Source organism: Muscardinus avellanarius, assembly GCF_963383645.1.
Source record: "Muscardinus avellanarius genome assembly, chromosome: 1".
In the NCBI taxonomy this organism is placed as follows: Eukaryota; Metazoa; Chordata; class Mammalia; order Rodentia; family Gliridae; genus Muscardinus; species Muscardinus avellanarius.
Window position 1 is genome coordinate 44848307 of NC_137786.1, and position 16419 is coordinate 44864725.

Genomic DNA, 16419 nt, shown 5'->3' on the forward strand with positions numbered 1-16419 from the left:
TTTTTATGTGGATCATATTGAAAATGGCATACGTTCAGACTATACTTGGTGCCCTCTCCCTGCCACACACTTCCCCATCCCCCCTCCCAACAATAACTTTCCAGGTTAACCATGATACATTCATACTTTTCCACATATTCGAATATAGCTCCTCCATTAATCAGCCTCAGACTTCTTTGTCTCCTACCCTTCCATTTCAGCTTTGCTGAGGTTTCCCCTCCATTATCTGGAGTCCCTCTGGTATCCCTAATACTCCCTAGTTTGGGCATATTAGAGAAAACATATGTCCCTTCTCTTTCTATGCTTGGCTAATCTCACTTAACATAATGTTCTCCAGGTCTTTCCAACTTCTTGCAAATGACATGATTTTGTTCTTCTGTACAGCTTAGTATAATTCCACTGGGTGTATTTCCCATAATTTTGTAATCCATTCATCTGTTGATGGAGACCTAGGTTGGTTCCATATTTTGGTTATTATGAATTGTGCTGCTATGAACATGGGTATGCATATGTTACTGTAGTTCTCTGATTTCAAACGCTTTGGAAAGATACCCAAGAGTGGTATAGCCAGACCATATGGTGGATCCATTCCCAGTTTTCTAAGGATACTCCACACTGATCTCCATAGCAGCTGGATTAGCAAAACCCATTTTAAACATAAATAGTATAACCACAGAAACATTGCTAGAATGTATGTTGTAGTATTTACTAGACTACTACACCCACAAGAGCCAGGACCTATCTCTGTTTTGTTCAACATAGTGTAAGCCAGAATATAGCACCAGACCTCACATGAAGTAACTAAATATTTGTGAATTGATAGATGGGTGGATGAGTGGGCGAATGGATAGAACATTATATTCATGAATGATTGAATGAAATAATGGTAAGTTAATAAATTTCTACTTCTGGGGCCACTTAAGAAATAATATAGCCAGGCGTGGTGGCGCACGCTTGTAATCCCTGCACTTGGGAGGCAGAGACAGGAGGATCGCGCAGGTTCGAAGCCAGCTGTGCGTGCTGGCTTAGGAGACCCTGTTTCCAAATAAAAATGTAAAAAAAAAATAGGTCTGGGAGTGTAGCCCGGAGGTAGAAGGGTTTCCAGGAACCCCAGTACCACCAAAAAAAAAGAAAAAATATATATATATATATCCTTGAAGTTACCTTTAAAACTTATTCATAAAAGCCGGTCACCATGGTACATACTCTAATTCCAGTACCTGGAAGGCTGAGACAGGAGGATCTCAGATTTAAGGGCAGCCTCAGAAACATAGTGAAACCCTCTGCAACTTAGCAACCCTGTTTCAAAATAAAAAATGAAAAGGACTTGAAGTGTAACTCTGAGGTAGATTGCTTTTGCTTTTTTTTTTTTTTTTTTTGTGGTACTGGGGTTTCTGGAAGCCCTTCTACCTCCGGGCTACACTCCCAGACCTATATTTTTATTTGGAAACAGGGTCTCTTAAGCCAGCAAGGATGGCTTTGAACCAGCACAATCCTCCTGTCTCCGCCTCCCAAGCACAGGGATTACAAGCGTGCGCCACCATGCCCGGCCAATTGCTTTTGTATTCAATCTCCAGTACAAAAAAAAAAAAAAAAAATCCTCACAAAGGCAAAACAGAAAAACCCAAAACTTCTTCACAAAGACAGTTGACTTTGTAGGCTATGAAGTAGATGACCCAGATCCCTCAAACACTAAATGGCTTTAATTTTCCACCTTGCCTTATTTAAGCAAAAATTCAGAAAAATTAACATTTAAATTATATATCAATAAATCATGATTAGTTGATAATGATTATTTGATAATGCTTGGAGCTCCCTGGTAGAAAAAAGAACCATCTCAGCATTGAATATTATTATTTATTTGAAGGCTTTAAGGGTCATTCTTTATATAGGACTTGGTAAATATTCCATTGCTTTCTAATAAGGGGGAAATGTAATGACAATAATTAGAATGCCTGGTGTAAGAGATTACTTTCAAAGATCCTTATTTGGCCTTGCAATTATTGTCTAAATATGACAGTAGTTTAGTCTGATTTTAGCAATATTGAACCTTAAACTATAAATTATCTAATTAAATTTCAAAAATAACTTGTTCTCTTAAGTTCATTATATACTTGAAGAATTTAGAAATGTTAATGTTTACCAATTCTGTAAAAAACTAGACTTCAAAATCTGAAGATGTATATAACCTACAAATCTTTTAAATGGTGATACTGACAAAAAGATATTGATAGAGCCAGGTATGGTGGTGCATGCTTGTAATCCCACTGCTTGGAAAGTTGACAGGAAACTCACCAGTTCGAAACCAACCTCAGCAACTTAGCCAGACTCTTGGCACCCTAGTAATACCCTGTTTCAACATAAAAAATTAAAAAGGGCTGGGAGTGTAGTTTAGAAGTAAAATGCCCCTGGGATCAATTCCTAGTACAAAAAAACAAAACAAAACAAAAAAAACTGGATAACTTACCTCTAGCACAACCCTGAGTTTCCTGGCCTTGTTCAAGAATTGGTTGTCTCAAGGGATTGAAATCTCGAGCTCTGCAGAGAAATGGTGTTTTGACAGTTTTTCCCTCTCTCAAATGTCATTCTATGTGCACTAGAAATAATTGGTTCTGAATATATAATTACTTGCTTAACCTAAGGAGATTACCACAGAAATACTTGAAGGCAATATGTTTGTATCTGTCCTACACTGTAGTAATAGCTAACTAGTCTTTAAAATAGAAAAATAATATTGGAAAAATAGTCCCTTAATTTTAGGATTATAGTTGTGGTCAGATATGTGGGAAGTAGAGGCAGAAAGAACAAGAGACACGGGTAACCCCAACCAAATACCAAAGGCTGCTATCTTGGTTTGGTCTCCCCCAGAAACAGAATCTGAGGCACAGATTTGATGCAAATAGTCTAGTTACAAGGCTATAGCATGAAACTGTAGAAGAGAAGAGAAATGAGAAGAGCTTAAAAAGCCAAAAAAAATTATAGTCCATACCATTTCCCACCACGAACAATGTGATCCCAAGTCCACTGGAGAACTCTGGGAAAGAAGGTAGCTCACACCTCAGAGTTATGCCCACTGAGGGACTAAAGCTGGGGCATCTGGCCATCAACAACCCGCCGTCATCAGGGGAGAAACAGCCACATTAGGGCCATTGACTTTTCAGCATGTCTGGCTCAGCAAGGGCTGGAAATGACATCCTACAGCCTAGGCCTTCTAGTAAACAGCTTGCTGTGTAGAGGTGAATGCCAAATAGATGTGTACACCAAAGGAGTTTGCTACTATATATAGCTTTGGAGATATACCCTCGACCTCCTGCTATACTGCTATACTGCTTCTGACTGCGATGTCCACCACAAAGGCTAGGTTACATGACTAGCTCTCCCAGATGATTGGTAAGTTGAATGAACTGAGTAATTTTCATGATCTTTGCTTCTTCGGGATAACACATCTGATCATAGTATAGTCTTTAATGTCATAATCGAGGGATTAAACTCTCAGGCACTGTATCAGCTCTGACATGAAGATTTTAGCTCCCTGGAAACATACTCTGCAAGTAGGTTCAGCAAGTAAGCCCTATGCAAAATTTCCAAGATACCTAATGGTCTCATAAGTAAGTGCTATTGGTTACACCCAGTGACTGCTGCTTGCTTCAGTGTCTCCTCTGAAGTCACAGGCAACATTTACTGAATGGTGCCAGATAATGGTCTAAGAACTTTATATTAACTAATTAGATCTTTACAATAAGACCATAACGTAGGTGCTGTTCATAGCCTTACTTAATACAGAAGGTACAGAAAGATTGAAAACTTGTTCAAGGTCACCCAGCTAAGGAGTAATAGAGCATGGATTCAAATACAAATAATCCAACCCTAAAGCCTGTTTGTCCTATCTCCTCCTGCCTGGGATCTGGCAAGCACAAACTGCATTCATCACTATCAAGCATCAGTCACAGCTTCCCCTAAAGAGATTTTGCAACCAATTATGCCAGCTCCCTTAAAGTCACACCACTCTCTCCACCACCAACACACACCTTCCTAGCCCTCTCCCCTTACACCAAAATAATGGAAAACTTCCCATTGCAGTCACATGTGCTCCAGAGATTTAGCGGTATAGATTACAGAGTCTATACTGTAACCAAGGAAACAAATTGCCACCTGGTCAGATGAAATAAGGAGCAAAGAGCACTGAGCTCTGGAAATCAGTGAAACACTGATTTCTGCCCCCACCTCTGCCAGGAGCTGTGCAGCTTTGACCCAGTCACTTCATTTCAATGGGCTTCCACGTCTTTGTCTGCCACCCAAATGATGTGGACTAGCAAAGTCTGTGAAAATCCATGATCCTGAAATCAGAAATGTTTCTCAATTATTCTGCTGCTTGACGGAGGCAGTAGTTTCTGTTGTTCCTATTCAAGCAACTGACAGAGCATGCAGTTCCCTCCTTTTCAGATGCCACATCGTTTCCAAGCCACAGCCACAGATGGCTGTTGAGTATCAGTATCAGAGAGTAAATGGCAGAAGCAGAGCCCTAAACAGCAAGTCAGCAACCACACGAGGCTCCTCACCCCAGGATCAGTTTCACAGGTTTGGCAACCCCCCATTCTTCTTATATTAGGGGAGCATACGGAAAAAAGTATCTCAGCAAAGTCGTTTTTTATAATAATATTTGTTGGTATCTAAGGAAACGGGAATCAGATGACAGGTCCCAAACATAGACCAAACCTAAGTGAAATCAAAGAGTAATCCTTATGTTCAAAAGGCTGCTTCTTTTTGTAATTAACCTTTTTCTATAAAAGTTTTTAATGAAAAGCAAAAGTAGAGAAACCAATATAAGGATTCCCCCAGAAACACATAACCTAGCTTCAATAATTTTCAATTCATGGCCAATGTGTCTCATCTTTACTACCATACAGTTCCCCTCAGCTCTGGATCATTTTGAAGTAAATTTCTACCTCCTTATCACCTGTAAATAGTTCAGTATACAGTTCTAAAAGATAATGTCTCTTTTGAAAGCATAACCATGATACCATTATTATGGTTTTAAGAAATATTAAGTAGCATATCTTTTAAAAAGAACATTGAGCCGGGTGTGGTGGTGCACACTTGTAATCCCTGTGTGCACACGCCTTGGGAGGCGGAGACAGGAGGATCGCACAGGTTCGAAGCCAGTCATGCTGGCTTCAGAGACCCTGTTTCCAAATAAAAAGTATAAAATAGATCTGGGGGTGTAGCCCGGAGGTAGAAGGGCTTCCAGGAACCCCAGTACCACCAAAAAATATAAAAATAAAAAATAAAAAGAACATTGATTCTTTAATATCAAGCGATATTCAATGTCCAAGTTTCTCCAATTATCCTGTTTTTTAAACAGGTAACTCATTTAATTCAGTATCCAAATATGGCCCATATATTGAAAGTGATTAATATGTGTTTTAAGCCACTTTGAATATACACAAGATTTTGCTATCATTTTTTCTCCTTATAATTTAGTCATTAAACAGAGTAGGGCATTTCTCCTGCAGTACCCAGAGTAGATTCTTACTATTGGAATTCCGTAGGTCATCGAATATGTTCTTCTCTCCATTCTATCTTCTACAAGGTCACAGTGAGATCTGGGGTCCTTGTTTAGACTGAGGTTCAATTTTTGGTCAGGATGTGGTTTGTATTTCTGTTAGGAGCTCATAATAACTATCTGTCTCTCTTGTCAAGATCATAACAGTATTGATCACTGCCCAAACCCATTAACTTATTAGAATGCTCCTAGTTTATGGATTTGTCATTGTTTCTAGTCCTTTATTGTAGACATAGCTAGGAAAGGAGTTCTGATTGTATTTGTTTTTGTTTTGGGGGAAGGGTGTTTGTTTTTCAAGAAAACACATAACAAGTTCATACTGATACTTCCTATTTGAAACCAGGTCCACAGGATATTTACTTAATTTTATTCTTTCTCTTGTGTTGAAATCACAGTTCTTCATGACAAAAAGTGTAATTATTCATTTGCTTCTTCACAAAATACACATAATAGTCTAATAATGACAGCATAACACTACCACCAAAAATAGGATTATCGAAAACAGTGTCAGGCTTTTTTCTTGTTTGAGGTTTGTTTATTTTGTAGGGTGTTTTTTTTTCCTTTACAGTATATCCCACTAAGGATTTACAAATTACTATGGTTTATAGTCATTTAAGTTTTATATCAGAGAGGACTTCCGGGAAGATGGCGACCAAGAAAAGCGGGGCTTAAGAGCCCCGCTAACAACAAACCTCCATTAAAACAAAATCAGCGCCTTTCATAGCCAGAAAACACCATCACCAGTGAAACAAAAAATCACCAGGCTCCAGAGAGAAAGCGGACTGAGAACAGAGCCACAGAGGAGATAACCGGCCTATCGCCAGAGGACGCGGCAGACGCAGCGGCAGCAGCGCCATATTGCTGGCGAATTCACGGGACGGCTACAGCAAGCCGAGGTGAGCCACTGCGGAACAGCCAGGCAGGATTTCTCCGCACAGAGAGCATCTAAAGTTCCCAGTGGCCGAGCTCAGCACACGCTGCAGGGATTCAGAGTGGAAACCAAAACCAAGAAGAAAAACACCAGCCCCACAGCCGAGGGCGTAGCAGCGGCGCCATATTGCCACCGGCGGCAGCAGCACCGAATCCAGTGGGGCCAGTACAGCTACATCTGCGTACTCAAGAACAGTGAGTCAAATTGCGGGCCACAGAGGAGAAATCCCAGTACTGTACTCCCTGGGACTTGACCCAGTGGGGGAGGGGCGGTGGCAGAGATATCACACCATAGGAGAACGTGCAACCTGGCACCCCCCACAGTCTAAAGCAGCCTCTATCGACTCTCTGGGTCGGAGACTCTGTGATACAACCCAGTAAAGGTGTAGTGGGGTCTGAGATACTACTGACTCGAGATCCAGAGCACCTTAAGTGAAGTCATAGTGACCCAAGGGAAGAACCCAGAGAAGGCACAAACATCCGAAATCATGGGAAAGAGGAATAATACTGGAGCAATTAATGCCCACAACCCCACAACATCAGAACCCGATAAAACTGAAAATCAGAGATTTCTAGAAGATCAAATCAGGAAAATAACTGTAGAAATAATAGAGGTGCTTCGAAAAGAACTCAGAGAGAGCCAAAAAGAGATAAAGGATGCAATTAATGAAGTAAAGGCCTCAATTCAAAGCACAAACAACCGATTAGAACACATGGAGAACAGAATCTCGCTCTTAGAAGATGAGCAATCCAAAAATGAACGCATAGTTTCTAATCTAGAAAAAAATATCCGACAACAGGAATCTGATATTGAAGAAATATGGGCCCATTTTAAGAGAGCTAACCTAAGAATAATTGGAATAGAGGAGGGAAAAGAAAGTGAAACCAAAGGGATCAACAATCTCTTCAAGGAAGTAATAGCAGAAAATTTTCCAGACATAGAGCAAGAGGTCGATACACAGGTCCAGGAAACTTATAGAACTCCCTTTAGACAGGACCGGAGAAGAGGATCCCCACGCCACATAATTGTCAAAATGACCAATGTGGAAGCCAAGCAGAGAATCTTAAAGGCAACAAAAGCAAAGGGCCAAGTGACATTCAGAGACAAACCAATTAGAATCACTCCAGACTTCCCAAACCAAGTCATGAGAGCCAGAAGGGCTTGGAGTAACATATTCCAAACTCTGAAAGAAAACAACTTCCAGCCAAAAATTTCCTACCCAGCAAAACTTTCTATCAAATTAGAAGGAGAAATAAGAAGCTTCCATGACAAACAGAAACTGAAGGAATTTATGTCTTCAAAACCAGCACTAGAGAAAATACTCAAAGAGATTAACTACAAAGAAGAAATAGGTAACACACTCCAGAACTAGAGAAACAAGATTTTCCATCTAACAAACAACTAAGATTGGTTATCTGTGGAGATTCATTATTTATGTTAGTCTTTTACCTATCTCTAAAGGGTATTGTTTGCCTTTATTGTTGTTAATTTTTAGGATTCCTAGTTGGAATATTAATACACCTTCAGATATAGCATTTGGAAATATTTTATCCCATTCTATTAGTAACTGTTAACTCTGTGTACATTGTCTTTGGATATACAATTTTTTTTTTTTAGGGAGTTTGTATACTCCTCTGTTGCCTGTGCCTTTGAAATCATAACCAAGAAATCACTGCCAATTTCAATGTTGTGAGGTTTTATGACCCAGATTTTCTCCTAAAAGTTTATAGTCTTAAGATTTATATTTAGGTCTATTATCTATTTTGAGTTAATATTTGTATATGGGATTAGGTAAGGGTCCAATTTTATTCTTTTCCATGTAATTATTATTTTTTAACAATATTTAGTTAAAAGATTAATATTTCCACCACCAAATGTTTGTGGAAACCTTGTCAAAAATAACTTGACAATATAGGGAAGAATTTAGCTCTAGGCTTTTATTTAACTTCCATGGTTTATATATCTGCCTTTAGAATAGTACTACACTGTTTCAATTATTGTAGCCTTATATGGTTTGAAATCAGAAAATATATATCTCCTAGCTTTGTTCTTTTTCAAGATCGTTTTGGGTACCTAGAGTCCATATTCCATATTAGGATAGATTTTTTTCTGAAAAATAAATATATAAATATATGATAGTTTCACCTAAAAAATAGAAAAAAAATATTCTCTGGTAAGAAAGAAAGCAAAAAGAAATATTGAAATGTTATCTTTAAGTCATCAAAAGCTTGGTATCAGACAAATGAAACTGTTATGTGAGATTATCATTTTTAATTTTAGATAAATTGCCATAATACTAGATGTCAACTACTAAGCCAAGCATGGGAGGGAGGGATAGGGAGAGAATGGGGTGGGGATTGGGTGGGGGCTGACTGGGAAAAGTGTGCATGTATGTCTACAAAAGTATGTATCCTACTATGATGTATGAATACAGTGCACCAATAAAAATAAAAAAAAAAAAAAAAAAAAAAATAAAAGAGATACACTCAAAAAAAAAAAAAAAAAAAAAAGTTTTATATCAAAGCTAAAAAATAGTAAATATCCAAAGAAGTATAGCTTTAATCACTGTCTTATCCTTCCCTTTCCACTAATAACCACATTTTTGTTTAAATAAATTTAAATTTTATTTTTATTTTATCCTTATTTTAGAAATTGACATTTATTTTAGATTTTCTCTTGTATTTGCACCTTATGTGATACTTTTACCCACCTTATCATTTTTAGTCCACAACTGTATTTGAATGTTAAATATATAGCAGCATATAAAGTTGGTTCTTATTTCTTTTTACACCTACAAAGTACATGTTGTATAAATGTAATAATTTTTAACCAGTAATAATTTTCTACTGATGAACAGTTGAGTTTTTTTTAATCCTTTCCAATTTCAAATAATAAAATAATAAAGAGAGTGTCTGTGTTTTCTTTTTTTTTCTTTTTTTTTTCTTTTATTTTTTGGGGGGTACTTGGGTTCCTAGAAACCCTTCTACCTCCAGGCTACACTCCCAAACCCATTTTTATATTTTTATTTGGAAACAGGGTCTCTTAAGCCAGCGTGGCTGGCTTCTAGCCTGCATAATCCTCCTGTCTCCACCTTCCAAGCGTGGTGATTACAAGCTTGCACCACCGCTCCTGGCACAAATGCATTTTTTAAAAGAAACTTTGCTATGATTTGGGTGTGGTTTGAGTAATCTCAAAGTCTCCAATGTGATTAAAGTCTTGGCCCTCATGGTAGGTCTGTTGAGAGGTGGTTAGAGCCCTAGACAGGTAAGGAATAATAGCAGATCCTTACCACAGTGGGGAATGAGGTGTTTGTTATGTGACTGCTTTGGAAATTCTCCTTAAAAAAGCTATTATAAAATTAAAAACTACAGAGGAAATAAAGGGAGTGGAGAGAAATCCTGGCTCTGTTCATTCCCTCTTCTGCTCTCTCTCTCTCTCTCTCTCTCTCTCTCTCTCTCTCTCTCTCTCTCTCTCTCTTCCTTTCTAGCTCTCAATCCTGTGGCCACTTGCTCCACTGCCATCCAATATGTGATATCCCAAAACTGCACCAAGGCAGGCATCATGCCCTTGAACCTCCCAAACTATGAGGTACATAAACCTCTTCTCTTTTAAGCAGCTGTGTCAGGTATTTCATTATAGTGACAAAAGCATGACTGATACACTCTCAGTGAATGGCAGGATCTCCAGTTCCTTTTCTTAGCTAACTTTTTATTTTTACCAAAGAGTGAAAGTAGTAACCAGTTTGCAAGAGAGAACAGGGTCTGACTCTGACATATGTACTTCTTCATATGAATGTGATGGCCATCACCAAAGGGCTAATGACAGTAGGTTCTCTCAGCAAAATCTGTACTACTTAACTGCATCTAATTGTTCCATTGTGCTATAATTTATGCATTTCTGTGAGGTCTACCTTCCCTGTTGGAGTATGTTCTTTATGGGCAAAAACCACATTTATATCTGTATTGTTCTTAACTTTGTTCTCTATACCCCAATCTAAACCTGGCAAATGGTAGATATTCAATAAACATTTGTTGGGAAGAAAATGGGTGATTCTAAGGTTTTAACAGGAAAAAAATTTCTTTCAAGTGTAAACCAAAAAGTGGCTATGTAGCAAATGTGATTTTAAATCATCTATTTTTTCCAGCTTCTTCTGGATTTCTCCAACAAAGTTAGAGGGGACATCTCCTCATTGCTGCCAGGTGGAGGTAGGTAGCAGTCCAGGCTTCCCTCTCAGGCTCCATCAATAACCACAGAGGGGAGGTCCTTTGTTACTTCTGGGCAGGGGTGGCAATTCTGGCTCCCACTAGGCCTCCACAGATATCTTCCAGGCTAGTAGGGTTGGAATGACTCATTACTTCTCCCCACATGCCCTCCACTGAGACCACATGGGGGCAGACAGCAATCCACCACTCCTGGGGAATGAAGGGCCTGGGAAGACTCGTTACAGACGGGGTAAAGTAGATGGTCCTCACTTGAGTTTTGCTGGCATGGTAAGAAGGAGAGAGGCACATAGTTGTTAGTGATGTTTGGCTGGACAACAGTAGTTGTTGCCTAAGTTTTCTGTCTTGCTAGGCTGCTCCTTTCCTGGCCTCTTGATGAAAGAAGTTAAAAGAAAAGAAAAGAAAAGAAAAGAAAAGAAAAGACAAGACCTAGTTTTCCCCAGGTTTTTTCTAAGGCTTTTTTTTTTTAATCTCTGACAAGGTTGTTTCAAAGTTGTTAGCTTCTGAAGCAGTAAGTCAGGGATACATGAAGCAAAAAGAAAATCTGAAAAGAACTTCAAAATGGCAACTGCGGGACATAGCACATTTCAGCAGCTAGAACAAGTAAAGTTCAACTACCAAGAGGGCAGCATCTTGATGGACAAAAGAAAAAAAGCAGTTGAAGATACTCATGAACAAAAACAAATGTGAATCATGGTGGAGGGAAATCCAGTGCTCTGAACATGAGATCCACTTCAGAAAACCCGAGTGCACCACTGATTTGGTGTGGCAGCTGGTGCCATCTTGGGCCACCAGCCCGGACTGTGTTTACTGGGTCTGGCAGTGCAGCCCTGAGAAATCCTATAAATATTCCAAAAACTTGAAGTGCAGAGAGTGGTGGCAGATCTCCAGCATCTTAGGTGACCAGCACCATGCTTCAGGGATGCAGGAAAAGATCCCAAAGCCCGTGCACTCACCAGAGGTGGCACCCACAGTGGCACACTGTGCCCTCCAGAGACCAGGCCTACAAGACAGTAAGGTAACTGGGTTTCCTTACTCGGCCCAGAGCACCGCCCAGAGCAGCCATGGACCCTGGTGGGCTGGGACCTGGAGGCCCATACTAATGGTAGTCCAGTTGGAATCTCCAAAGACACAGGAAGGGGTCATAGTGCTCAAGGAACAAGGCCTACATGGGGTCACAGGGGTTTACTCCAAGACTACCCTGGGCTCCCTCTGCCTGTGCAAGTAAGGAGGCCCAGGCCTAGGGTGGGAAAGCGCAGAGAACAAGGCCTGAGATTGCAGAACTAGGGCTGGAATATGGAGCCCAGGGCCTTAGGGTTTACACGGAACTCTTTAACAGTGACAACAATGCCCTGACACCTAAACACAAAGCTGTCAGAGGTGAGAGAGGGGCGCAAACACTCATAAAATGGGTCCAAAAGCTGACAATAGATTACAAAGCAAATGAGAGACATTGGAATATACTCCAGAATCTATCACAGTGAACAGACATGCAGATATTACATGGGCCTGAGACTATATATATATATATATATTAGCAAGACTGCTGTCTTTTCAAGGTTTTTGTTTGTTTGTATGTTTTGTTTTCTCTCACACTGTCGCTAGTTCTTTTTTTTATTTTTGTTCTTCCTTTTTTAATTCCTTTTTTTCTTTTGGTTGGTTTATTTGTCATTGATTTATAATTGATAGGTTTTGTAATTTGTTTTGTTACTTTATGCAGGTTTGTTTGCCCTTTCCCCATTCGTTTTACAAACTTCCTCACTCTAGCCTATCTACTCTCTTCTCTCAAAAGTTTATTTCTTACTTCATCTCCTTGTTTTATATTCAAATTATTTCATATCTCTATACCTAAATACTCTACCAACTACAAGAATTCTACTATATTACCTTGTTTCCTTTTCAACCAGATACAACCTTATTATACTTAAATCCTTACTCAACTTAATCATATCCTCTTCTTTACCCAATTCCTGTACCCATCACCCCAGCATCTCTGCCCTTACCCAACCCTCACCATTGAAAAAAGCACTGATTACTCATGCATGAATGTGCTAACACCTCTACATTTCTACTGCTAAAATTGCATCAGATTACCCACAGAATCACATGAAAAAAAGACGCCAGCACATCAGAAAAACAAGACTGAATACCCTGAAAATATGAGAAGTAGGAACAGTGAGAATATAAGGGAAATCACAAATATTGACCCACAAGAAATGCAAGAAAGAGAATTCCAAATCCTGAGCTTTAATATGATGAAAGGCCTTACAGTGAGTGTACAGAAAATGAAAAAGGAAATAGAGACATTAAGAAAGAATCAGAAAGAGGTCTGGAATAAAATGAAAGAGTCAATAAACGAATTCTGGAAGATTAGATGAAATAGAAAACAGAATATCACTGTTAGAAGACAGTTCATTCAAAATCAAAAGCACAGTCAAAAGCATATAGAAGTCATTACAGCAACAAAACTTAAATATCCAACAACAATGGGACAACATGAAACATCCTAACTTACAGATAAAAGGCATTGAAGAAGGGATAGAAGTACAGACTAAGGTTATTCATATCTCTTCAGAGAAATAATTTCAGAGAATTTTCCAGACATGAAAAGAGACTTGGACATACATGTACAGGAGACATACAGAACACCATTAAGGCAAGATCAAAGAATGACCTCCCCAGGCCATGTAATAATCAAAATGACCAACATAGAGGCTAAGGAAAGAATCTTATAAGCAGTGATAACAAAAGAAAAGGTGTCATACGGGGGTAAAACAGTAAAATTCACCCCAGACTTTACAACCCAAGTCATGAATGCCAGGAAAGACTGGTCTGATGTAATCCAGACCCTGGGAGAAAACACCTTTCAACCAAAACTGCTATATCCAGCAAGGTTATTATTTAAAATTGATGAAGAAATAAAAGTGTTTGAAGACAAGTAGAATCTCAAAAAATTCATGAATACAAAGACAACACTAGAGAAAATACTTTAAAAAAAAACCATAAAGAAGAAAAAAGAAGCAAACTTCAAAACCAGAGAAGAGATGAATTTGATCAGTGGGGCAACTAAGCAAAAAAGAAATAACATATATCAAACAGAAGATAGAACACAAAATGGCAGGAAACAAAAACATTATTTCAGTAATAACCCTGAACATTAAAGGTCTTCATTCACCAATTAAAAGACATATACCAGCAATGTGAATTAAAAAAAACAGAATCCAAATATATGCTCCTTGCAAGAATCTCACCTTACAAAGAAAAACATTTATAGGCTGAAAGTGAAAGGATGGAAAAAGATATCATGGTAATGAAGACCAAAAAATGGGCAGGGGTAGCAATGCTGATATTCAACAAAACAGACTTTAAGCTAAAACATATCAGAAGAGACAAATCAGGGCACTTCCTTTTATTAAAATAAACAATCTATCAAGAAGATATAATGATAGTAAATGTTTATGTCCCAAATGTGGGTGCACCCACATTTGTAAAACAAACCCTTCAGGACATCAGCTCTCAAGTAGACCCAATACAGTAATATTGAGAGACTTCGACACACCTCTCACACCACTAGATCAATCTTCAAGGCAAAAGATGAGTAAAGACTCTTCAGAACTAAAGAAAACTATAAACCAAATGGACCTAATAGACATATACAGAATATTTCAACCAGGAACAACAGAAAACAGTCTTCTCAGCAGCCCATGGAACCTTCTCCAAAATGGATCACATCCTGGGCCACAAAGCAAGCATCAGCAAATTCAAAAGATGTAATATAATTCCCTGCATCTTTTCAGACCACATGGGATGAAAGAAGAAATTAACAACAAAAAGATCAAAGGAAACTATTTAAACACATGGAGATTAAATGATACACTATTGAATGATGAGTGGGTAAGATCAGAAATAAGGGGAGAAATAAAGAAATTTCTGGAATTAAATGAAAATAGAGAAACAGCATATCAAAATCTATGGGACATTTTGAAAGAGGCAATAAGAGGAAAGTTTATAGCATTGAGTGCCTCCATAAGAAGAACAGAGAGCCTCCAAGTAAACAACCTAATAACACATCTCAAGGATATAGAAAGACTGCAACAGTCTAATCCCAAAACCAGAAAAAGGCAGGAAACTATTAAAATCAGAGCATAAATAAATGAAATACAGAATAGAAAAACAATTCAAAGAATCAACAAAACAAAAAACCAGTTCTTTGAAAAGATTAATATAAAATTGACAAACCCTTGGCCAACCTAACCAAGAGAAAGAGAGAATCAACTCAAATCATTAAGATAAGAAATGAAAAAGAAAACATCTCCACAGACAGTGAGGAAATTCAAAGGATTATCAGAAACTATTTTGAAAATTTATATTCAAATAGACTGGAAAACATGGAAGAAATTGATAGATTTTTAAGCACACATTACCTACCTAAATTGAACCAAGAGGAAATAACAAGCCTAAACCAACCAATAGCAAGCAAAGAAATAGAAACAGCAATAAAAATTCTGCCATCAAAGAAAAGCCCAGGCCCTGATGGGTTTCCAACTGAATTCTACAAAACCTTCATTGAAAAACTAATCCCAATACTTCACAACTTGATCCAGGAAATCAAAAGAGATGGAATTCTCCTGAACTCCTTCTCTGAGGCCAATATCACATTAATCCCAAAACCAAATAAAGATACCTCAAGGAAAGAAAATTACAGACCAATATCCTTCATGAACATAGATGCAAAAATTCTAAACAAAATACTAGCTATCTGCATTCAAAACCATATCAAGAGAATTGTACACCATGATCAAGTTAGTGTTATCCCAGAAAAGCAAGGCTGGTTCAACATATGCAAATCAATACATGTTATTCACCACATAAATAGAACTGAGAACAAAAAACACATGATCATATCAATAAATTCTGAAAAAGCATTTGACAAAATCCAACACCCATTTATGTTGAAAACACTGCAGGAAATTGGAATAGAAGGAACATATTTCAACATCATTAAGGCAATATACAATAAACCCAAAGTCGATATTATACTAAATGGGAAGAAACTGCAAGAATTTCCTCTAAAACCAGGAAAAAGACAAGGATGACCACTATCACCACTCCTTTTCAATATAATTCTCAAGACTCTTGCCACAGCAGTAAGAAACGAGAAGGATATCAAAATAATTCAAATAGGAAAAGAGGAATTAAAATTATCCTTGTTTGCAGATGACATGATCCTTTATCTAGAAGACCCAAATAACTCAACCAAAAGACTACTGGAGCTGAATGAATACAAAATGAAAGAAATAAAGAAAACAATTCCATTCACAATAACCTCAAAACCAATAAAATACCTAGGAATAAACCTAACAAAAGATGTAAAAGAACTCTACAGTGAAAACTATAAAACTTAAAGAAAGAAATTGAAGAAGACCTTGGAAGATGGAAAGATATCCCTTGCTCATGGATAGGCAGAATAAATATCATCAAAATGGCTGTTCTGCCAAAAGTGATACAGATTCAATGTAATTTCTATTGAAATACCAATGACATTCTTTAGAGACCTAGAAAAATCAGTCATAAATTTTATATGGAGAAATAAAAGAGCCATGATAGCCAAAGCAATTTTCAGCAATAAGAACCATGCAGGAGGCATCACAATCCCAGACTTCAAATTATACTACAGAGCAATAATAGTTAAATTAGCATGATAT

At 38.0% G+C, this 16419-nt stretch overlaps 1 protein-coding gene across 1 annotated transcript in view; it reads left to right on the forward strand.

The window, feature by feature from the left end:
- The window catches only part of GZMK (granzyme K), a gene marked incomplete at both ends in the record, with an annotated part of 73428 nt that overhangs the window by 18545 nt on the left and 38464 nt on the right, over window positions 1–16419 (forward strand). The window contains 2 exon segments of the mRNA XM_080702732.1: window positions 10639–10699; window positions 11760–11938. Of these exon segments, the coding sequence (XP_080558858.1) occupies window positions 10639–10699; window positions 11760–11938 (240 nt within the window).